At 23.5% G+C, this 24,135-nt stretch overlaps 8 protein-coding genes across 8 annotated transcripts; 5 read left to right on the top strand and 3 right to left on the bottom strand. All coding sequences in view use genetic code 6, as the record gives it.

Moving 5' to 3' along the window:
- Nucleotides 1–90: 90 nt before the first annotated feature.
- Nucleotides 91–3,430, top strand: TTHERM_01050410 (hypothetical protein; the record flags this gene model as incomplete). The annotated part of the gene is made up of 4 exons (XM_001010240.1): nt 91–627; nt 765–887; nt 1,431–2,141; nt 2,612–3,430. The coding sequence occupies 4 exons, from the start codon at nt 91–93 to the stop codon at nt 3,428–3,430; spliced, it is 2,190 nt and encodes a 729-aa protein (XP_001010240.1).
- Nucleotides 3,431–4,649: 1,219 nt separating this feature from the next.
- TTHERM_01050400 (hypothetical protein) lies at nt 4,650–5,990 on the top strand (the record flags this gene model as incomplete). Its single annotated transcript, XM_001010239.1, has 1 exon — nt 4,650–5,990. One exon carries the CDS (start codon nt 4,650–4,652, stop codon nt 5,988–5,990), a length of 1,341 nt encoding a protein of 446 aa, XP_001010239.1.
- A 2,193-nt stretch (nt 5,991–8,183) lies between these two features.
- TTHERM_01050390 (cyclic nucleotide-binding domain protein) lies at nt 8,184–12,635 on the bottom strand (the record flags this gene model as incomplete). Its single annotated transcript, XM_001010238.2, has 2 exons — nt 8,184–9,552; nt 9,808–12,635. The coding sequence occupies 2 exons, from the start codon at nt 12,633–12,635 to the stop codon at nt 8,184–8,186; spliced, it is 4,197 nt and encodes a 1,398-aa protein (XP_001010238.2).
- Nucleotides 12,636–14,550: 1,915 nt separating this feature from the next.
- TTHERM_001050381 (transmembrane protein, putative) lies at nt 14,551–15,127 on the top strand (the record flags this gene model as incomplete). Its single annotated transcript, XM_012796144.1, has 2 exons — nt 14,551–14,762; nt 14,824–15,127. 2 exons carry the CDS (start codon nt 14,551–14,553, stop codon nt 15,125–15,127), a joined length of 516 nt encoding a protein of 171 aa, XP_012651598.1.
- Nucleotides 15,128–15,795: 668 nt separating this feature from the next.
- On the top strand, nt 15,796–16,134 carry TTHERM_001050377 (hypothetical protein; the record flags this gene model as incomplete). The annotated part of the gene is made up of 1 exon (XM_012796143.1): nt 15,796–16,134. One exon carries the CDS (start codon nt 15,796–15,798, stop codon nt 16,132–16,134), a length of 339 nt encoding a protein of 112 aa, XP_012651597.1.
- A 240-nt stretch (nt 16,135–16,374) lies between these two features.
- On the top strand, nt 16,375–16,968 carry TTHERM_001050373 (transmembrane protein, putative; the record flags this gene model as incomplete). The annotated part of the gene is made up of 1 exon (XM_012796142.1): nt 16,375–16,968. The coding sequence occupies one exon, from the start codon at nt 16,375–16,377 to the stop codon at nt 16,966–16,968; it is 594 nt and encodes a 197-aa protein (XP_012651596.1).
- A 1,446-nt stretch (nt 16,969–18,414) lies between these two features.
- Nucleotides 18,415–19,563, bottom strand: TTHERM_01050370 (hypothetical protein; the record flags this gene model as incomplete). The annotated part of the gene is made up of 1 exon (XM_001010236.1): nt 18,415–19,563. One exon carries the CDS (start codon nt 19,561–19,563, stop codon nt 18,415–18,417), a length of 1,149 nt encoding a protein of 382 aa, XP_001010236.1.
- Nucleotides 19,564–20,546: 983 nt separating this feature from the next.
- Nucleotides 20,547–22,715, bottom strand: TTHERM_01050360 (nucleotidyltransferase domain protein; the record flags this gene model as incomplete). The annotated part of the gene is made up of 3 exons (XM_001010235.2): nt 20,547–21,758; nt 21,823–22,198; nt 22,257–22,715. Coding segments are annotated over 3 exons (2,046 nt in total), but the record flags the coding sequence as incomplete, so codon positions are not given.
- Nucleotides 22,716–24,135: the final 1,420 nt, after the last annotated feature.

Raw genomic sequence — 24,135 nt, 5'->3', positions numbered from 1 at the left:
GATTCTTATTTTGAATGAAAGAGATATAAACAAAGTAATTAATTTATTAATCAAAATATCAACCAAGATTTATTAATTGATAAATATTAAATGACAGAAAAACTAAAGACAATACCAGAAGGAATAAGTCCTTCATCAAGTCGCTATTTGAATACAAGCGACTAATTTTCTCCTTTATTTGATCGCTAAGTAATAAGAGATAGTCAAATTCTTGGTGAGAGAATTATGGATGCAAATATTCCCCAATTCTGTTAGAATTAATCACCTATACATGCTTAATCTTATAGCTATTCTCAATATCAATAATAATTGACATTGCAAGATTTAAAATAAAGCAGAGTCCATCAAAATGTCCAAAACAATTTATTTTAGGCTAAAAATTTTGAAAATAATTAATATGAGAAAGAAAATGAGATTTTGAAGCAAAAAATAAATGAAATCAAAGAAATATAGCAAAGGAAACGTACCTGCAGCACTATTTAGGAATAGAAACAGAATGAAAACATATTAGATTAATACAAGCAGCTAGCAGTTAATTACAACAATGCTCAAAATAAGATACTTGAATTGGAAAAATCCGGCAAGACCAAATCAGAAACTTTAAATAAATAGAAGGAATAGATCACAGTAAATAGATTTATAATTTTAAATGAAAAGCATTTAATGAAATATAAATTATGATGATCAATATTAAATGTTATTTAGAATAAGATTTTTGTTAAATGTGAATCAAAATATTAAACCATTTTAAAAATATAAAATAGATGATGAGCAGAGTTCTTTAGAGCAACATGGAAAATCTAGGGCTAGAAAAATTTATTTAAGAAGTAAATTAAGAATCTAAAGTAAACAATGTTGAGTTATTTACTGAATTTGCTAATATCAAGGTATTTAAAAAACACTCTATTTATTTATTAAACAAAATTTAAATAATCGATTAATAAAAAATAACAAATATCAATCAGTCAATTTTCAAATTAAGTTAATTAATTAACTATAAACAATTCATTAACTTCATTATTTAACTTTCTAATTAAATATTAAATGAAAAATCAAGTTTTTAATTCAGTTTGAATTTAAAAAGAAGCAGTTTAAATGAAAAAATAAATTATTAAAGAAAAAATCATTTTCATTAAATTTTACAAAAATAGCATTGACCATTTTTTTTAATTCGCATAAATTAAATTTTAAAGACATTCTATTTTTAATAAATTAGCATAATTTCTTTTAATTTAGATATAATTTTTCTAAAAAGTAAACTGTTTGGATTTTAATAAAAGCATTTATTTATTTTTTTTAACAAATGAAATTAATTTTTAAAGAAAAAATTAAATGAATGGAGAAAATAAAAAAAATATTTTAAGGAATAAACAAAATTTTATTTGTTAATTTTAAAAAGAATTTTGTTTGATATAATTATTTTAATATAGATTTTAGTTGACAGTTAGAAGGTAGAAAATCAAGAGTTAGAACTAAGAATGGAATAATAGGTTGGGCTAATAAATTAGATGAGAGATGAAATTGCTCATCTTAAAATATAGAACTAGGAGAGTGTTGAGTTTTCTGAAAAATTAAACACTGAGCTAAAAACAGCAGTTGATGCCTTGCATTTGGTTCAAGAGGAGAATGCTAAGATTTCTTAAGACAAAGAAGCTTTATTAGAATATTTGGAAGAGCTTAAAAGCACCTATGAAAATGTTGCTAGAGACAAAGAAGACCTTTAGAACACAGTTTAGAAGCTTGAAGATAAAATAAGTCAATTCAAAGATAGTAATTAGAAAGATATTGAGTTGCTAAAGTAAACTATCAAAGATTAATAGTAAAGCATATAAGATTTAGAAAGGGAGAAAAAGACTAAAGAATTGCAGGATAAGCACTAGACTTAACTTTTTAACAATGAAATAGATACTTTAAAAAGAGAGAAAGAAAGAATTCAAACAGAACTTAATACCTTATCTGGTGAAAAGAAATAATTATAGCAAAATCATGATTAGTTATAATAAAAGCTAGATAAAGAGAAAAAGAGTTCAGAGAGTCTTATTGAAAAGCTATAAACTAGAGAACAAAACCTTCTTACTTCTGTTAAGAATTTAGAAGAAGTGATTCTCAAGCTCAATAAAGAGAAAGACATAAATGCTTAGGTAGAACTTAATTTTTTATTTAGATTTTTTTAAGATAAATTTGTGCTATTAAAAATATAATTTTAAGTTTTTCTTAATATTTTGCAGATATTATTTTGTGACATTTCAAACAAATAATTTACAAATAACAAAAAAATAAATAAGAAAACATCTCTCAATTTTTATTTACCAAATTTGTTTCTTATCAATAATGAATTAATAATTAGTGAACTTAATAAAAAACAAAAGCTTTTGATTATTTTAATTAAATTTTACTTTGGCTTATTTTAATTAAATTTTCCTTTGGATTATTTATAAATTTGTTTTTGATTACAATAGAACTTAGATTTAATTAGATCAAATAAGAAATTAATCCCAAACAAAATATTTGTGACAATTGTCAAAATTTTGACATTGAGCTATCTAACTAACTATTTATTATTTTCCACAAATTTTCATTTACTTTACTAATGATTTTTTAATTTTATTAGATCATAGGTAAGATTAAAGATTTTGTAAGTAACAAAGAAGTGATTGCCTTGATTGAAGAAATAGCAAATATTTGCAGTGAGTAGATTTCGATTGAGAGAGAGAAAAATAGTATTAATGTGCAAATATTTTCAATAGAAAGTAAGATGGGAAATAAAAGTTCGGCATAATCTGTTGATCCTGAAACTCAGAAGAGCAACAGAAGAAAATTGGAGGAGCTAAGAGACGCTCGCAATTAATATGAAAACAATCAATAGATTTTGTAATGTAAACATAAAGCTTTAGAGAATGAATTAGCATAATTGCTTGAACTGGAAAGAAACAAAAACATGCGTATTTAATAACTAGAAAAGATTAACAACCATCTTAAAAACGATTTAAGTGTGATAAAAAACGAAATTGACATGAAAGAAATTTCTCGTAAAAATATTGAGAGTGCCTATAATATTTTATTAACTGACTACAAGAGATTAACTTAAGAGCAAAAAGCTCCTGGAAGGGTAAAAGATTATCTTGCCTAATCTAACAATGGTTCAATGTCAACAACTATGCTCACCAGAAGAAATAATTACTAAAGTAATTTGAATGGCACTTGTTCACCTTCAGAGAGTTTTAGAAAAAATAACTCAGTCCAAATTCCCTATAATATCTATGAGAATTTAGACGATCATTCAATGATTTTAAATCAATCTCAACAACAAGGATTTGGGAGTAGAGGAAGTGCTAAAAGCAGTATGATCGGAAATATGAACTACAATAGTTATAATCCTTCAAATAGTACAACAAATTTAGCTAATAATATAAAAAATAATGATTACTGAGTTGATTGATTTACTATTAAAATTAAATTAAAAAGAAAAAATGAATATATTTATTTATATTAATTAATTGCATCCATGTTTCTTATTTATTATATAAATTATTATCAGTAAATAAAACTATACTTTGTTATTATAATATTAATTAATATTTTTTCTACCATTTTGATTATTCTATCACATTCATCGCCTTCGATTAAGTAAAATGTAACTTTGCCATTATTTAGTAAAGTATTAAAGATATTTAGTTATATGTTCTTTGTAATATTTTTTAGTTGCTCTTCTCGATTATTTCTTACTACGGGATTAATCCGAAAAACTTCTATGCCAAATAATTGATGCTACTTTTTTACTATGGATCATGAAAAATGCGTCAATAAAATCAATATAAAAAGCTTTCATTTGTAATTTTGATTCAGCATTTTAATTTCAAAATATGTAATTTTTCGAAGAAGGTTTAATAGATTCAAAATTGTTAACTTAATAACAATTTAGTTACATATAATTTCATTCATAGTTAATGCTAATTAATACACTATTTGCTTTATGAATTTGAATACAAGCCTTGCCCTATGCTTAAATAAAAAATTAAATTTTCCAAAATTAGACTTTAAAATTTACATTTAGGAAGACAAATAAAAAAAATATGTGCCTAATCTTAGAAAAATTAAATAAACGTTATTTTTTAAATTACTGCATAGATTTCAAAGGAATGGAAATCCAAGACGATGATAAAAATAGAAAAATAATTAGAAATTAATAAATGACACTTAATTTGTGATAGATAATTGCGGGATGATAAACAAAAGTAATGTATAAATCTTATTAAATGCTCTCCCACCTTAAATTTTACATTTATTTATCCTTTTCTTTTCTATTTAGGAGAAAGTAAAATCTAAAATTCAACTAATCCTGAAATGATTATAAATTTTGTTATTAGATACAGAAGGAACCAAATATAAGGGTAAATATTGTTTCCTATCACTCATTAACAAAAAAGTAATTAGTTTTTATCTAAAATTTTGTTTGAAAGAACAATAAAGAAGAAAACAAGCAATCATAATAAATACATAATCATTACTGTTATTCTATTTAATAAATATAAAGAAATTAGTTAATTATTTTCATTTTAATACTCTCAGCAACATAGACAAATAAATAAGCCACAAATATATAAACATACATACATAAAAACCCACACGAATATAATTCAAAAAGAAAAATGTCAACAGTGATTACAACTTTGGCTAAAATAGAAAAATCTAATCCTTCTCTAATAAGAAAAAAACAAATTGCTTCTTTAGTTAAGTCAAAGGAATCTAAGGAGCAAAAGTAAATTAGTAACAATCACGATCAAGAGGAAGATGAAGAAGAGAACGATGATGTCAGCCAGAGTGCTGGAAGTTACAGCAGTAGATAATCTGGCAGCAAGATAGTGAGCAAAAACATTAAAAAAGGATTCAAAAAGATTCATTGGACAATTACCCCTATCTTCAACTAGGTTACTTAAAAGGAAATGCTTTACGTGACTGGAGAGATTCTTTTAGATTTTGACAAAAAGTACTCCTATTTAAGCAAAAGATCTGCTTGGAATGATGTTAAGAGAGTTTCAAACATCGAGGCCGATTATAAAAACGAAGTTATAATTGTAAATTTTGATTAACAGAACATGAATTTCATTGAATTCAAAAAACAATTACCTCGATATCTAAGATATCCAGAAGAACATATTCATCAATTTGGAAACACTCTTGTAGAGTATGAAAAAATATACTCCAAATACTAAAACTTCGTTAAGCTCAAGATAAATGATATAAAGAAGTCTGAGGAATCTATGCAACTATTTTAAGACAGGAAAGTCTTATTTGATAGGCTCACAAGAGAATACTATAAAAAACTGAACGATGAATAGAAATATTTCTTCACAGTAGAGAGCTATCCAAGTTTAGTAAACAATTAATATATTGCATAGAGAATGTCTTTCAATAGAGAATTATGCAATTTGTTGGGTACCAACCAGTAATCTTTCTTACACATCACTCAAAGAAACGGAATAATAGAATTTTACGAATTTGAAACTATGTTGGCTATCAACAAAAGAGTAATAGATGCTATAGTTTCTCACTTCAAAGATAAGCCAGTTAATTTTGAAAATTTCACTAATTTCTAAGACGTGAAAGAAGAGGGATACTACAAATTCTTTACGTATGATGAAATTGAATTTTATGCTCGCATTAGAATTGAATATATAACTCTTGATAGTCTCCTAAACTCTCCATAGTCAGAATACAAATATGATTTTTACTCTACTATCGTATACATTGAGCCCTCATAAAATACTATAAATCAGATCAATGCCCTCAGACAGGCCTAAAAGGTCATTTCACAGAGTCTCATCAAAGAGCTTGAATCTGACATGACATACACAATATAGTCAGAGTATTTCGTAAATTAATTAGAAAAACAAGCAATTGTTGAGCCTCAAAAGCCAAAAAAGAGCTAAGTAAAAATTTGCGGTACAAAAGAAATTGAATCTAATTCTAGTTCTCCACTTGAGTAATGATTGAGTTAACCTTAAGAATGAAAGAAAGAAAGAAATAAATAGTAAGATCTTTTCTTTGTTAGCTGGTGTCAATTAAATTAAATGATAATAACTTGAACCAGCAAAGGAATGTTAAAAAAAGAAATGAATCATACTCAGATTAAATCTAATGAATTAAAAAATCACAAATAAAGATTGACCTTTTAACAACCAAATAATTTATTGATCTATCAAATATATATATCATCATAACCAACAAACAACTTCTCTAAAATAAAAAAAGCAGTTCTAAAGAAATCAAATGCAATATTTTAGATAAAAATAATTAAAAAACTATATTAGAAAAATTACTTATTACTTTAATCAACCATTTAATCATCATATTGTCATTCTTTACAAAAAAATATATCAAACAAATATATTAAGTATTTCATAGTGTACATTATTAATTTATTCTCAATTTTCATTTAAAAATGAATATTTAATTTTATCTTTTGTGTGATATTTCTATTTCCAATTAAATCTATTCGTATTAGTCACTTATCATTTATCACATATTTTATCTATTATTTCTTTTAATTTTCTTAATATCCCCAATCTAATTTATTTAGGCTTTTTGATTATCTAATTTCAATTTCATTGTTTCTTGTTTTCTTACTCAAAAAAGAAGATTATTTACTATTTTTTAACATAAATTAAAAAAAAGTATTTTCTACCAATCGTAATTTGCAATAAGTGTAAGATAAAGTTGTTTGTATTTTTATTAAAGAAATAGATGCTATGCTAATGTATAAACCATTATATTTAAATGTTTTAAATTAATAAATTAAAAATATAGATTCTTGAAAATTTTTTGTGTAATATTTTTGGTTGAATGCTAAATTTAATTCATCAAGAGCGCTATTTTTAAATTACACTTCTAATCATACTGTTAATCTATTTACTCAAAAACTTATTTTTACACCTTTCACTAATTAATGTAAATTTCTATTCTTTCTTCAGAATAGTTAAATTAAGTAAATTCTTTATAAATAAATTTAGTAATTACTTAAGAAAATAAAAAAAGGAATTACTCATACTTTTTCCAGGGTATGTTATCAATAAATATTGATGACTCATCAAATTTACTAATTTTTGAATTTCTTTAAATGTTTTTATTAATCTATTAATGATTTTTTGCAAACAGAATTGAAATGAAAAGTAAAAATGAGGCGCTATATAAAACAAGTTATAATATTTAATATCAACAAAACTATATTTTAATTAATATTTCTTTTTCAAACATCTTATTAAAAGGTAATTAATCATTCTTAAATACTAGGTTCTTCTAGAAATTTTAATACAAATCAAGAACTCTATTAATTATTTTATTATCTTCAAATATTATTTATAAATTTATGAGTAAAATTAAAGCTTGTAAATGTTTGATTGTTATATTTTATTGAATTAACTTAATTTGAAACACTTTCTTCGAATTTAAATATGAAAAGATGAAATAAAAGTAATGAAGTAGAATAATTTAATAATTATGTAATGTATAATTAAATAGCAATACTTGAATAAACAATGATTATAAAGATATATGATTTTATTTTTAAAATTAATAAACAATCAGAAAACTATTTCATAAAAAATACCAGTAGGGAAGGGAATATTATTTGGAAAAAAAGCAATTAAAATTTTTAGTAGGATAAAATTTAAGTTTTATACCTATTTCAATTTACCCAATAATTTTCTATCATATAAATTTATTTTGATTACTGAAATTAAATAACTATTAATATGATTTTATTGTTTACCAAATATTAAGTTATAAATGTTAAAAAATAATATTTATTTCCCTATTTTTTAATAATTTTAAATACATTTTTATTTTTTAAATTTAAAAATAAATTAGATTTTTGTAGTCAAACACAAATACTTTTTTTGAAAGTTAATTGTAGAAAATAATATTTAATTTATAAATACATTTTAAATTAATTTTTATGTTAAAAATTTGAAAAAAAAAAGAATAAATAAATATTTGGTGAGATTAATGATAATATTAAATATTTAAGAAGAACAATAAAATAAATAAATAAATAATAATGTTCTGTTTTTATATGTTTTTGTTGGACAAAAGATTTAGTTTTTTAGTAATTTATTGTTAAATATTGTTTTTTAGAGATTATTGAAATAATTTAATTAATATTTTAAAGTTTTAATTATTTATTTTCATCTTAGACCTGCTGGTGCAATACTAAAACGAGGATTGAATTTAAGGAAAACAGAGCTCCTACCTTTTGATTTTGTAGGACTGTCTTATTCTGTTTCTTTAATATCTTGCTTTTTGCTAATTTAAAACGCCATTACAAATGCAGATTGATTTTATTTGGCAGTAAGGTCATTATATTTTTTAATAATATTTGCCTAGTTATACTGAGGATAATATATTTAAAAATCTTAGCTAAAATCTACTTCAATATCAACCATTTAATTGCTTTAATTGTTTTAATCTTAATCAGTCTATCCCTCGTTTTCTTCTACTATAAATTTATCAACTAGTTTTTGGAATAATTTCATTAGAGTTTACTGATTGTTATTCTCATCTGGCATGTTAAAATTTTTAAGTGTTTATTTGTCTTTAGATTCAAAATTTTTATTATTTTCATTATTATTTTTACACATTTAAGGAGATAATAAGAGTTGATCATTTTATTAATTTGTAACTAACATAGAAGATGATTTAGAACTAAAAGATGAATGTTATCCTCCTCCTCCTTTCTTAATGAGACTATTTTTTTGTATTTTATTGTTATTTTTATCATAAACTGAACTTTGCTTGCTATTAGAATTAAATTCTATTTCTTTCGTTTATTTATTTTTACTATTCATAATTTAAAACTTATCTCCGAGAGGTATTTTTTTGTTAGGATTTATATGACAACTTTTTTAAGACTAATCACTATCACTAAAATCCTATTCTTTTTTTGTTTCTGAAATTTTATTAAGTCCTTGAATAGTTTTTAGCTAATTGCTACTACTTAATTTTTTTAATGATTATGAAGTTGATTTAGATTTTTTTTTATTATTATCATCACTATCAGAGTTGCTATTTTAACTGCTTTAATCTGAGCTATCACTTCCACTCTTTTCACTTATGGATTTTTATTTTTCACTAAATTTTTGAAAGTGAGACATTTTGTTTTAGCTATTGTTAAAGCTGACAGACTTTTTTGAGTTATGGCTCTTATCGCTCTTTGAAGACTAGCTCATATCATCTTCATCAGAATTGCTTTATGAAGAACTTTGAGAGCTAGATCCACTCGATTCTGTAGACTCCAATTCATCTCCACTCTAGAAATCAAAATTTCCATCAGGATACAACTCCTAAGCAGCCGTCTTTAGTATCTCTGTTTCTGTAATAGAATGAAACTTAGCTCGATCTGATCTGTCATGTTTTACTCTTTCTTTATTTTCTGGATTATAATTATACTTTAGTAAAGTGATGTATTTGTTTGGCACTAAGTGTATAACAGGGCATTAACTGATTAAATGATCATATCTTTAACAAGAATAACATTTTACTCCAATATCTTAATATCTTTATAAATTTTATAAACAAAATTTTTAACTTTACAAATTTTCAATTCAATTTAATTAAATATAAATACTAATTATTAAGTTTATATTATTTTAATAAATTTATAATAATAAAAATTTATTTACTAACTACCCCTTGAAAAATAATAATAAAAATTTATTTTTATCAAATATTAAATCTTTAAAAATTAGAGGGATGGTTTAGATTTGACTTAAATAATTATTGAATTAAAATAAAATTTTCAAAATAATATACGCCTATTTAAACATGATCCTATCCTTGATAAAGCAGAACTTTTCATAGTCAGCTGGAGATGTTGAAAGTAGTTAAATAAATTCTTATCTTTCTATTTTTATGAGAGTTGTAAAGTCAACTGCTCTGACTGTTGCACTTCTATTTTAGCCAGTGAAAAAAGAGAGTTCCCCGAAAGAATCTCCATTCTTTAAATTGTAAAATGATTAGGAAAATTGAGGTGTGGCATTTTAATTATTAATTTATTAACTTATTTATTATCCTTAATTATTTGGATTTGTGATTAAAAAGCTAGTTTATGGAGATGGTTAATGAGGCGCTCCATTAGTCTAATTTTGTTAGTTGTTTTATCCGTTGTTTTATTGATTTTAATGAGTATTTTAATGAGTTTAAGATGGATTGAAATAAGAAATTTACACTGTGCCATTTCTAATAAAATATATGGAATTATCATCCTAAGTATCTTTTGAGCAGATTAACTAATTTGGCGGGTAATGCACTTCTTTCAATATATGTGATAGTCTCATGCATACGTTACGAGAAAAATTTTTTCTAAATATAGGAGATTTTTTCAATACAACATGATTAACTTCTTCAATTAGATTTTTTTATAAATACTTAGGCAAATCATTAATAATCATAGATTCCATTTCTTCATGCTTTTCTGCTGATTGAATCCAAAAATTTTCTAAATAATCTCTAATTTGATATCTTAGATTTAAATTAATATTATGTCTGCTCATGTAAGCATTAATAACAGCCATTTTTTCATCTATGATTCTCTTTTACCTGTAGAATTCATCTAGAATGGCTCCAATAGCATTGACATTGTAAGCAAAAATACCACAGGCAAATAGCATGATTCCTATTGAGACAATGAATTCAGTATTTGTTGCTGGTACAATATCACCATATCCTACTGTGGTCATTGTTACGACTACATAATAAATAGTTTAAATATACCAATCATACCAATCCAAGTTATATATTGTTCTTTTATTGAGATAAGAATCTCCTATCATTAATTATTGCTGTCGGCCAATGAATATCCATATAGAAGCAAATAAATGAGATATAAATAATACATTCACAAGCAGATTAAAGAGAGATAGAGCATTCTTTTTTTTAGGTGATAAATCAAGACGATCTTCCACTTTTTTAGCAGTCTTGCAAAATTAAAAGTACTTCACAAAATAAATAAGCAAAAGATAAGTTGTAGGATCATAATAATTATCAAAATTTTCATGAATATGATTTTTTCTGAAAGATAAACAAATGATACTAATCAGTGATAAAATATCAAAAGTTAGCCCGCCTTCGTAATAATAATGATCAATAATTTTATCTTTTTCTAATACAGTTGCACCATTTTTATTGTATCCAGTGTTCATAGAGACTATTAAATCAAGTAGCAAAAAAACTGGAATCGTTATATGAGAAATAGGATCACCAACTAGATCATAGAGATCTCTGCCAGTTGAAATACTTATTGGAAGAATCCAAAATGTGTATACTTAAACAATCATTTAGCAGACATCCCAAATATTTTTAAAGTGAGATGAAGGAGAAATAACAGGTATTACTTGGAGGAGACTGATAAGTATGTATTTAAACTGCTATTAAGCATATTCTGTAAGAGTTTATTCATCTTAATCACTCTCTCCGTTAACAGCTGATTTGTCCATTGCTTTGAAATGATCACTTGATAATTTTTTGAACCTGTAAAAACTATTTAAATAGAAGAAGCACTTCTATAAAAAGTAATGTTATTTTTAATTTTTATATACTTTTAGAATTGAGTTTTTATCATTCAAATTTGATTATTGTTAAATTTGTGGTGATTAAGATTATTAAGAAACAGACATCCTTTAATTTACACCAGTTAATTACCCCATAGATTAACTGAATTCTCCTTGCATATTTTAAATTTTATCATTCCCAATTATATTGTTGGAACCAAGCATATTATTACCAAATCTATTCGAAGGTAATGCAAATGATAAAGTTCGCTTATTTTACTTTCTTACAAAAGGAGAGGCTATACTACTCAGAGAAGTTTGCTATTACTGATCACTGTCTCCGTCTTTTGATTAAATCAAGTCTCCTGAAATATTAAAATTATCACTGTTTTTTAAATTAAAGCTTGCACTTCTATTCATAAAAGAGCTTGACTTTATTTTTACATTTTCTAAAGTCTCATTTAAAAAAGATTTCTACCAATTAGTCTTACCCTAGGGTAAATCTTAAGATTAATAATCTTCTTCGTCTTCCCCTTCATCATCATCATCTTAACTACCTTGGCTTTAATTCCCTTTATCATTTTTCATCCTCTTCGTCAATTTCTTGTTAAATTGCTGATTACATTCGTCTCCTTCTTATCTTTCTTGAATTTAACATGAAGATTGCTTAAATAATTTCAGCTATTAAACATTCATATTTGACATTTCAATATTAGAAAATTAGCTGCTATTACTTTCTTTTTTTTATTGACTTTAGCTCTAATTATCCCTTTCTTCTTCAGATTAATTTTATTCAAAATTCTTCATTTAATCACTATTTTAGCTACTAAATTCAGAAGATCCACCTTTTTCATTCAATTTGCTTTTTTTCTTATTTGTAAACATCCTATAAAGCATATTCTAATTATAATAAGGAGGTCTATCTTATTATTTTAAGAGCTATTAATTGATGCTATTTACAATATCTTCTTCAGTTGTTTGCATGTTCTCACTTTGATGATTTTAATTTTAACCAAAATTTTAATGATTTGTTTAGCTGTTAAGAGGGGGCTACTTAGGCGTTTAAAAGGACTGATAGTAGCCATCAATCATCGATGCTAATTTTTAAAATGGTTCTTTTTGTTAAATTAATGTACAGTCTTATTGCTAACTAACAAATCAAAAAGCAGTTAATCTTGTTAGAGGTTTTGTTATTTCTAATTGATTGTTTTTCTAATTCTAAGACTTTTTGAATTAAATAGATTGAGTAAAATACAAATCTTAATTAATTAAATGTATGAAAATTTAGGCCAATCAATCAATAAGATATATTTACTTTTTTTTTATTTAGCAATTTTGCTGGCTATGTTGGTTTTTTTGTTTTTTATTCTTCTTTTAAGTATTCTCACTTTAAAAAAATAATAGTATGATTCATCTAAAAGAATAGTTCCATATGAATTTAATCTAAAATGAATGAATCAATGAAAGAATGAGTGATAAACTCATGAATTTGATTTCTACTTAGAACAACTTTAATTAAATAATATTTAATAAGACGAAGAATATTTTATTGATTTATTGCTTACATACTTATTAATCAAATGTAAGAATTTAAGATTCAATAACAATTTTGTGGACTAAATAAATTGTATATTCTTTCATGGTAAAATATTAAATATTAATAATTTTGAGTAATACTTTTATTCACCAAGTTATTGCTTTTAAATTCCAAAGAAACAAACTAACTATTTCCTTAAACTAATTATATGATTAGATTAATGTTTTTTAATATTTTGCCAATTAATAATATTCATTAAAATCTATATCTGAATCCATTCATTTAAATATAAATAAATAATAAACACACTAATATTTTTCTAGTAATTGATTGCATTATCCGCTATTTTCTTATTTAATATCTAAAAAAAATATAATTTATTAAATATCTTTCTATTATTTATTTACTTAAAATACTATTTTGTAAAAATTATCAATACTTTTATTTTTAATATATTTTATATCAAAACTTTTCATTAAATTACAAAAATATTTTATGATGTTTAAATAAAGAAAAATTAGAAAATTAAATAAATTGATTAAATATTATTTTAAGATTTTAATAAAATATTAAAATTTTAGAATTAAAGTAAATATCTTTATCTTTTTTAAGTCTCGACTTTACTCTTAAACATTTTTTAAATCTAATTAAAAAAATTAATTTATGTAATACTTTTTCTAGACTTAAGCAAAAAAATTGATACTCATCAAGATTAATAATATCTTGTCATGAGAAAAAATAAACTTTTAATAAATTTTTTCTTTCAAATAAAAACTCTTAAGAATTAAAATAAATAAATGATTAATTAATAGGCTTTTATCAGTATAAATAGATTACTGATTTTTATTATCTTAAAATATTTTTGTTTTTATATAAACAATAAGGAATAATTAATTTAACTTAAAAAAAATAAATATTAAATGAATATTCAGAGTCATCTTTTGTCAAATATTTAATTTATTATTATGAAATAAGGTAGAACCTTTTTTTATTTAAAAATAAAATTAGTAAGCACATAAAAAAGAAATTTTATCATAATAAAATATAAAAATAACAGATTTCTTATTAAAGAATTTCTCAAGAATCAAAAAAAATAGATTAATGAAACTTAAAATTTGAAATATTTTTAATTATTTTTTATTAAATAAATAAACTTTATTGGTATTAATATAAAATTAACTAAATAATTGTAATTTAAATTATATAAATTTTTTTAGTAAGATATTAAAAGTAAATTATTTTTATTAACTTTATTTTTAATTAAATATATTTAGTTAAATTCATTTAATTACAACTTATTATTTAAATTTGTTTTGAAATTGTTATTGAAATTGCTCATAAATTATTTTAAATAAGAAAAATGTAAAAGATAACAAAAATTAAAAATGATAAAATTAAAACAAAATAATATTATTTATTTTGGAAACTAATTATGGAAAAATTAAATCTCCAGCCAGAAAAACCTTATAAATGTTATTTTTTAAATTAATGAAAGAAAGTAATATTTACTTTATAAGAAAAATAGATATTTGTATTAAGCTTTTATTTTACTTTTAAAAAGTTTATACGATTTAATTCCAATCTTTTTTTTGCTTCTATTAATTTAATTAAATTATTATATTTATATACATCAAAATTTAATTACATTAAAACCTCGATAAGGAAAACAAATGGTTTGCAAGGTAAGAGATAAAAGTCTTAAAATAGTCAAAATCTAAAAAAATTAATTTTGTAAAAATTTAGGATATACTGTGGTTTGAGGTTCAGAGGTTTGGAGGTTCGGAGGTTCGGAGGTTTTGAGTTTTCAATGTTTAAAAGGTAGTAGAAGTAGTGTTGGTTGATTCAAAATTTCTAATAAAATAAATAAATAAAAAATAAATTATATAAAATTATAATTAAATATTATATTTTAAGATGTATTCTGAGTGCATATTTATGTGCGAGTATTTCTATTCTATTCTACACCAACTTTATTGCCCCTTTATAAATTATGAAGAGAAAATATATCATTAATTAATTAGAAGGAAAAAATGAAGAAAAAACTTGAAATAATATTATTAATTAATAATAAAAGTAATGATTGAAAATAAAATAATGAGTTAAATCAACAAAAAAAAGAGAAAAAGCAGCAAGTACTATAAAAAGAAAAATAAATTAAAAGTTTAAATTAGTTTTTATAATTAAAAATATCATAATCCAAAATAGAAAAACTCTTTTTACCAAAGATTAAGTGTCAAATTTGAGAGATTAGAACATTTTGCTAAAGAAGAACCTAAGCCTTATGCACCTTCATCACCAATTTAATTGTAACTTTTTGAATTTTGAAGAAAAAATATATGATTCATTAGTTTGTTAGTAGGAAAAGTTGAAGAAATTATATGAAATAAATTAATTTATAATTAATGCAAAAATTGAAAATAAAATAATGAGTTCAACTAATAAAGAAAAAAAAGCAAACACAATAAAAAGAAAAAGAAAAATAAATCAAATAAAATGATTTTTATTGTTTTAAAATAGTTTTTATAATTAAAAATATCACAATCCAAAAAAAATGAACTTTTTTACACGAGGAAAAGTGTCAAATTTGAAAGATTAGTACATTTTACTAAAGAAGAACCTAAGCCTGAAGCACCAATTGCATAAATTTTATTGTGCCTTTATAAATATTGAAGAGAAAATATATAATTAATTTGAAGGAAAAATTGAAGAAAAAATATGAAATAATAAGATTAATAAATAATAAAAGCAAAAATTGAAAACAGAATAAGGAGTTAAATTAACAAAAAAAAAGCAAACTCAATAAAAAGAAAAAGAAAATAAATCAAATAAATTAAAAGTTTTAAATTAGTTTAAATAATTAAAAACATCACAATCCAAAATAAATAAACTATTTTTACTAAAGGTACAGAATCAAATTTGAGAGATTAGTGCAATTTGCTAAACCAGAACCTAAGCCTAATGCACCTTAATCGCCAATAAATTCAAAAATCTGACTATTCTAATCCAAAAATATTTCCCTACACTTTAAGAAGTTTTTATCATTTCATCAATTGATACTAAAGTCAGAAAATTTACAATTGGAGCAAAATTTTAGGGTAGCTGGTTTCAAAAAATTTTTATTCAGAAGGAAAATTTTAATTGAATGTTGGACAATAAAACAATTATTGAAAATTTTATGAAAATTAATTTTGTAAAAATTTAGGATATAGTGTAGTTTGAGTTTCTGAGTTTCTGAGTTTCTGAGTTTCAGAGTTTCTGAGTTTCAGAGTTTCTGAGTTTCTGAGTTTTGAATGTATGACAGGTATGACAGATAGTGTAGTTTGTGTGATTTAAAAATTTTAATAATATAAATAAATTAAATTAACCTATCATTAAATTTTATATTTAAGATGTATTCTGAGTGCATTTTTATGTGCGAGTATTTCAATTCAATTCAATCGCCAATAAAATTGGAACTTTTTAAATATTGAAGAGAAAATATGCAATTATAGTTAATTAGAAGGAAAAAAAGAAAGAAAAAATATGAAATAATAAGATTAAATAATAATAAAAGTAAAAGTTGCAAATAAAATAATGAGTTAAATTAGCAGAGAAAGAAATAAAAAGAAAATTAAAAAAGAGATTTTTTGTTTTAAATTAGTTTTTATAATCAAAAATGCCACAGTCCAAAACAAAAAAACTCTTTTTACCCCAGGTTAAGTGACAAATTTGAGAGATTAATGCAATTTGCTAGAGCAGAACCTAAGTATGAAGCACCTTCATTGCCAATTTTATTGTTACTTTTTAAGTATTAAAGAGAAAATATGTAGTTAGTTAGTTAATCAGAAGGAAAAAATGAAGAAAAAATATGGATTCATAAGATTAATTAACAATAAAAGTAAAAGTTGAAAAAAAAATAATGACTAAATTAGCAAAGAAAAAAATCAAGCATAATAAAAAGAAAAAGAAAAATAAATCAAATAAATTAAAAGATCTTAATGAACTTTTTTTACATAAGGAAAAGCGTCAAATTTTAGAGATTAGTGCAATTTGCTAAAGCAGATCCTAAGACAGATACAGCAATTGTATCAATTTTGTAACTTTTTAAATATAGAAGAAAAAAAATATAATTAAATAATTAATTAGAAGGAAAAAATGAAGAAATAATGTGAAATAATAAGATTACTTTATATTAAAAGTAAAGTTGAAATGAAACTAACAAGTTAAATTATCCAAAAAATAAGAAATAGCAAGCAAATACAATAAAAAGAAAAATATATCAAATAAATTAAAAGAACTTTATTGTTTTAATTAGTTTTTAAAATTAAAAATATTACAATCCAAAACAAATAAACTCTTTTTATCAAAATAAGAGTTTATAGAAAAAACCAAAAAAAAATATCAAATAATAAAAAATCAATAATAAATAGTTAAAAATTGAAATGAAAATTAAGTTAAAATATCTAAAAAAATATTGATATAAATTTTAATCTTTAAATATTGATGATAATTTTTAAAAGAAAATTATTTTATAAATAAATTGAAAGTTAAATATATAAAAAATTCTAAGACTGAAAGCTAAATATGCAGAAAACGATAATAATATTAATATTTATAAATTAAATATACCTTAGGTTAATATGGAGAGCCTAATGAGATTAAAGTGAAGAGTTTAAAAACTTTTTATATTAATAAAAATAAATTTAAAGATTTTGATAAAAAAAAATAAATAATTACTTCTTCTAATTTGTTGTACTTATTAATCTATTATATCATTTATTTTATTTTTCAAAAATATTGAATTTCAATATACCAAAATTTAATTAATTAATTAATTATAAGTGGATAAAAACAAAAATTAATTATATGAATTTATATTATAAATTTGCTTTTAGAAAGAGAAAAATTAAAATAGTTAGTGTAACATTCATTTTTAACTCTTAATATTTCTATTAAAAAGATGGACTAAAAAATATAGAATGAACTAGATACTCGATATAAAGGATAATGAGAATGCGAACTGAATAGTATAAAATAAATTTTTGTAATATTTAAGCTTATTTTTAGAAGAAAAAAAATATTCATTAGTAATATTTCCAATGCAGGAACAGCTATATACTTTGATTATATATAGATAGATATGCTTAAAAATAGCAAATTACAGAATTAAATAACTAATTAATGATTAAAAAATCTAAGTATGTATTCTTGAAATTAATGAAAAAATTTTCAAACAAACAAAAGTATTTTATGATAAAGAAAAATTAGGAGAATTTTTAGTAAATTACTAATCTAAAATAATAAATTTAGTTCATCTAACAAATAAACAATATGAAATAATCAATAGTTATTAACTCATTTGTTAAGATTTTTTCTCTTTCTTTTTATAATTTCAGGTTTATTTGAATAAAACTTATCTATGAATATTTCTTAATAGACTTCAGTTTCAAATGAGGTTTAAGAATTTATTTAACTGGCCACTTAGTTGCATTTACTAGCTCTTATTTATTTTAGTTGATCTAATTATTAAGGTTGTAATTGAATTTTCAATATATAGCCTACTACGTCATCCGATTGAAGAAATTCTGGTTTGTCTAGCCAACTTACAAACTCAACTTGTATTTCTACTTTTAAGCATATTTAATCTACTGTTACTATTTATTTTTCAAAAATTATTTTTTCTTATGCTTCTGAGTAGAATTTCAATTTTATAATTATTTCTTCAATCCTATCAGCTCCATAGAGTCTCGCAGATTAAGTTAGTTATTATAAAGCTTTTAATTAAGAAGGAATGTTAATGTCGATACCCATGAATTCTAATAAAGAGTAAGAAGCTTTATATTTTTTTATTTAGATGTCATTCTCTTCAAAGTTTGCAAATGCCTGAACGACGAATAATAGATCATTCTCATCATAATTATTTTTGACGTAATTGTCTAAATATTAATCATTATCTTAAATGGCTAATAAAATTTCTTCTTCACTAATGATTCTAGCTTTTAGTTTGCCATTTTAGTATAAGAATTATTATTTCTTTTAACTTACGAAATTCTGATACTCTTACAAACCTGCTCCTAATTACTTGAATTTGACATCGTGGCTTTGGTTGAAGTAATCAACTAAAAACTAAAAGTCTTTTAGACCACTGCCAAATTTGCTATCGATATTAAGCTCTATCATCTTTTGTTTATGATTATTCACAATTGAGCTTATTCCTGTGTTGGCATGTTGCAAAACTATTAGTTCTGGCTCATCAACGCTATTGAAATCTTTATACAAAGTCTCAATTTAGATATATCCATGAATTATAAACTAATGATTGAAAATGTATCTGTTTTCGTAAAGAGGAAAGATAACAAAGTTTTATTGCTTAAAAGTTTTGCTTTTGCACTTTTTGAACTTGGCTATTTATTTTTTTAATTAAATGCCATACTTTTCTTAATTTTCCTAGCTGTTTTCTACTTTTATTTCTATTTTAACATCTGAAGGTAATATTAGCGACATTTATACAAGTAGAAATAATCTTTCACTATAAGTCTATTAATATATTTGATATATATTTATTTTTGTTTGTTTGTTTTTCTTGTTTCTATCTTTTTTAATTTTCTGATTATATCCTATTTTTTGTTGCTTATATCAGCAATACATTAAACCTTATTTTATTTAAATAATTGCGAAAGCGAAGAAGGGCTTTATCAATTATGATCCACACAATTTCAATTGTTTGGTAATATGAAAAATTATTTAATCCTAAAATTTGAGCCAGTTATTATATTAAATGTACATTTAATAATATCATACTATTGTTATTATTATTATATTTGTTATTATTTAAGTAACATGAAAAAAACAAAAATTGTTACAATTTATAAGAAGGTGACTTTACCTTGTATTTTAAAATAAGCCAGTCATTTGCTCTTTTTACCAAAATTTTATCCAGATATTTTTAATTTTAAGATATAAAGTTTGTCTAATTCTGATTTAATAAATATCAAATTTGAAAATTTATGGTATTTTAATAAATTCAAATTAATCTAATTGCTATTTAGCAAAATTATTTTTGGTTATGTAAGTTTATGTAAATATTTTTATTAATTATTTGATAAAATTAACTAATTATTTTAATTAAAATTTAGAATCTGAAATAATAGAAAAGCAAACATACAGTTAATCTCAATAAGATTTTATTAAAAATAAAAATAAATAAAATGTTATTAATTATGAGAAATATTTTTAAGATTATAGATAGAAACTGATAAAAATTAACAAAATAGAGAATAAATAATTTTAGCTTAAAAATAATAAGAAGATATTATTGATTTTGCTTGCTAGTTACATTTCAAAAGCTTAAACTAAAAAAGTAAATAAATTAATTTAATTAAAAAAGTTTGAATTTTTAGAATATCAATCAAATAAATTTAAAAGTTAAATTTTTAATTTAATGAAAACAATTAAAATTTTTACTTTTAAAATATTTAATTAATTTTTCAATCAAATAATTCGCTTAATTAATCAATATCTTAAAACTGAAGAGGAACTTAACTTAATTTTTAATAAAAGTAGTTTACATCAAAATTCCATCTTTATCCAGGGTTGTACTAATCATTAAAAGGATCTTAGATGGAAATGTATTATTTATTTTAATCATATTTTAAAACACCCATAATATTTGTTGATAGCCTAGTTGTAATGATAATTTTTTCATGTTATTTACATTAATCATTATGATTTAATATTACTCTATAAAATGAAAATAGTTCAGTAATTAGTTTATGTAGAGGTTTTTCATTTAGCTTTTAAAGTTAATTAACAAGTTTTGACTTAATTTAGCCAATATTTTTTTCAAAGCTAGTGTATATTTATTAAGTTTCCTTTTGCCCCTTAGAATAATTGATAATATTTTCTTTTTAATGTGCAAAACCAAAATATTGGCTATGCTATAAGCTGACTAGATAACCTTAAGATATTAAAAAATATATCACCATATTTAGTAAAGCGTAAGAAGTTAAAAAGTCTGTTTTTTTGATATTTTACTTAACAGCCCAAATTTTAAACAAGACAGAGAGAACTTTAATTTTAAAATCAATGTTTAGGTAAACATTAAAGAGCTAAGAGTTTAAAATAGCTAATCTATTCTCATAGGTAATATCTATTTTATACCCAGTTTTTACATGCTAAATGCTAATAATAGGCACATTAAAAGCAAATGAGACTTCCTGAGTGATAATATATTAATCATTCAATTTATTTTTAATAGTTTCTTAAATAAATAATAAGGTATCTCTGTAGCTTAATTAATTATTTTCAAAAATTATTATTAAATCAATATCTGATTCTTTTTTTAAACAAGTCCCTTGCAAGAAAGAACCAAATAAATAAGCTTTTAAGATTATATCTTTAGAAATTTGAATTTCTGCATTTTGCTATATATTATTAAGGACATATTTTAATTATTCCATCATTTTCTTTTTCTTGTCTTGTTCTAATATTTAATTTGAATATATTTCATATAATTTTTAATCAATTTTATCGACATTCTTTATGCTATTTAAGTAAATTGATTCATCTTAATAAATTAGAATTTCATTTTCTATTATGAATTTTTTGCTTTGCTAATCAAAAGTTTACCAACCTATGGACGAATCAAATAAATTTTAGTTTTCTACTTAATTGCTTTTATATTCAGATTTTAAAAGAGCCTATTTTTTAGAACATTATATAATTAATTATAAATTTTAAATTGTTAAGTAATTAAAATTTTACCTATTTACCTTCTTGCTAGATAAGATATTTCTCCATATCATTTGAGCTCCAATTATTATTGACACATTTCACCTAGTTATGTTATTGCTGATTATTTAAGTTGCTATTTTATTTTTAGTTAATATTATTATTAGTTAAATAATCCCCTTGCTAAGTCATTAATTATTCATATTTATTATTAAAATCTTATATATTATTATTATTAAGTATTTAATGTTATTAAGACTATTACTAAGGATGCAAACAGTTGAGATTCTAATTGTTATCGCTCTAAGCTTATAACTTCTATTCCAAATCTTACTAATTAATTGTACTTGATTTTATTTAGTTGCTGGACTAAGTGTGCAGTAAACCATTCATACTTTTATCTGACATTCTGCTAATATATTTATAATATTTTTTACATATTTAAGTTAAATTTTACAAATATTTACTAAATATTCGATTGATTCATTTTTATTTGATTAGTGAAATCCTCTTCTTACTTCAATTAATTTTCAGTTTTTAAAGCTTCAAATCTCGAATTTGCTGTTTCAATTAAAGAATCAAGTAGGGTTATGCTTTGTTTAGTTAATATTTTTGTTTTTTCCTTTAATTACTCAATTAGATTTCTCCAATTTATAAAAAATTCAATATTTTACTCATTCTTACATATAATTTCTACCTATTATTTAATGTAATCTTCAAAGCCTTTTGAATATTTAAAAGGGATATCCATATACTTTTTGATAGTATAAGCCAATTTTTAATCAAAGTTAATAGATGGATTGCTTAGGTCTTCTTATTTTGAAGTTGTGATTAATTCGGTGAGTATTTGCTTGTATTTATTATACAAACTCATTACTATCTATTTTCTTAATTAGTAAAATTTGAGTTCTAGTTAGTTTTTTTTTAGAATATTTAATATAAATAAAGTTGAGATCTACTTTAATTTAAATTAAAATTTTTTGGATTTTATCTCAATTTACAAAATTATGAGATCTATCTATTTTATTAAAGCTGCTTTTAGAAATCGCTTAATTAAATTTTCACAGGAAAAACATAGTTTACTTATAAAATAGTTTTATTTTATTAATCATTAATTTAAAAATACTTTGTTAAAATAGTAAAAATTTAAATTTTTTTAGAAGCATATCATGATAAATGTATTTTTTTAAAAAATATAAATTAAAATACAAATTCATTAAAATAATATATTTTATTAACTAAAAATTAATATTAAATTAAATATATTTTTTTGAAGAAATATAAATTAAAATGCAAATTAATTTAATATATTTTATTAACTAAAAATTAATATTAAATTAAATATATTTTTTGAAGAAATATAAATTAAAATGCAAATTAATTAAGTATATTTTTGTTCACTTTTAACTAATGTTAAAATAAATATATTTTTTTAGAAATATAAATTAAAATGAAAATTAGTTTAATATTTTTTTATTAAATAATTGTTAATTTTAAAATAAATGTATTTATTTTCCTATATTTCAGCTAGATTATTTTCCAAAAAATTAATTAATTGACTTAATCAAATTAAATTAATATTGGGGTTGGGGTTGGGGTTGGGGTTGGGGTTGGGGTTGGGGTTGGGGTTGGGGTTGGGGTTGGGGTTGGGGTTGGGGTTGGGGTTGGGGTTGGGGTTGGGGTTGGGGTTGGGGTTGGGGTTGGGGTTGGGGTTGGGGTTGGGGTTGGGGTTGGGGTTGGGGTTGGGGTTGGGGTTGGGGTTGGGGTTGGGGTTGGGGTTGGGGTTGGGGTTGGGGTTGGGGTTGGGGTTGGGGTTGGGGTTGGGGTTGGGGTTGGGGTTGGGGTTGGGGTTGGGGTTGGGGTTGGGGTTGGGGTTGGGGTTGGGGTTGGGGTTGGGGTTGGGGTTGGGGTTGGGGTTGGGGTTGGGGTTGGGGTTGGGGTTGGGGTTGGGGTTGGGGTTGGGGTTGGGGTTGGGGTTGGGGTTGGGGTTGGGGTTGGGGTTGGGGTTGGGGTTGGGGTTGGGGTTGGGGTTGGGGTTGGGGTTGGGGTTGGGGTTGGGGTTGGGGTTGGGGTTGGGGTTGGGGTTGGGGTTGGGGTTGGGGTTGGGGTTGGGGTTGGGGTTGGGGTTGGGGTTGGGGTTGGGGTTGGGGTTGGGGTTGGGGTTGGGGTTGGGGTTGGGGTTGGGGTTGGGGTTGGGGTTGGGGTTGGGGTTGGGGTTGGGGTTGGGGTTGGGGTTGGGGTTGGGGTTGGGGTTGGGGTTGGGGTTGGGGTTGGGGTTGGGGTTGGGGTTGGGGTTGGGGTTGGGGTTGGGGTTGGGGTTGGGGTTGGGGTTGGGGTTGGGGTTGG

This window comes from Tetrahymena thermophila, assembly GCF_000189635.1.
Source record: "Tetrahymena thermophila SB210 genomic scaffold scf_8254761, whole genome shotgun sequence".
In the NCBI taxonomy this organism is placed as follows: Eukaryota; Ciliophora; class Oligohymenophorea; order Hymenostomatida; family Tetrahymenidae; genus Tetrahymena; species Tetrahymena thermophila.
The sequence above is the reverse complement of the archived record's forward strand: the minus strand, read 5'-3'. Positions and strand labels throughout refer to the sequence as shown.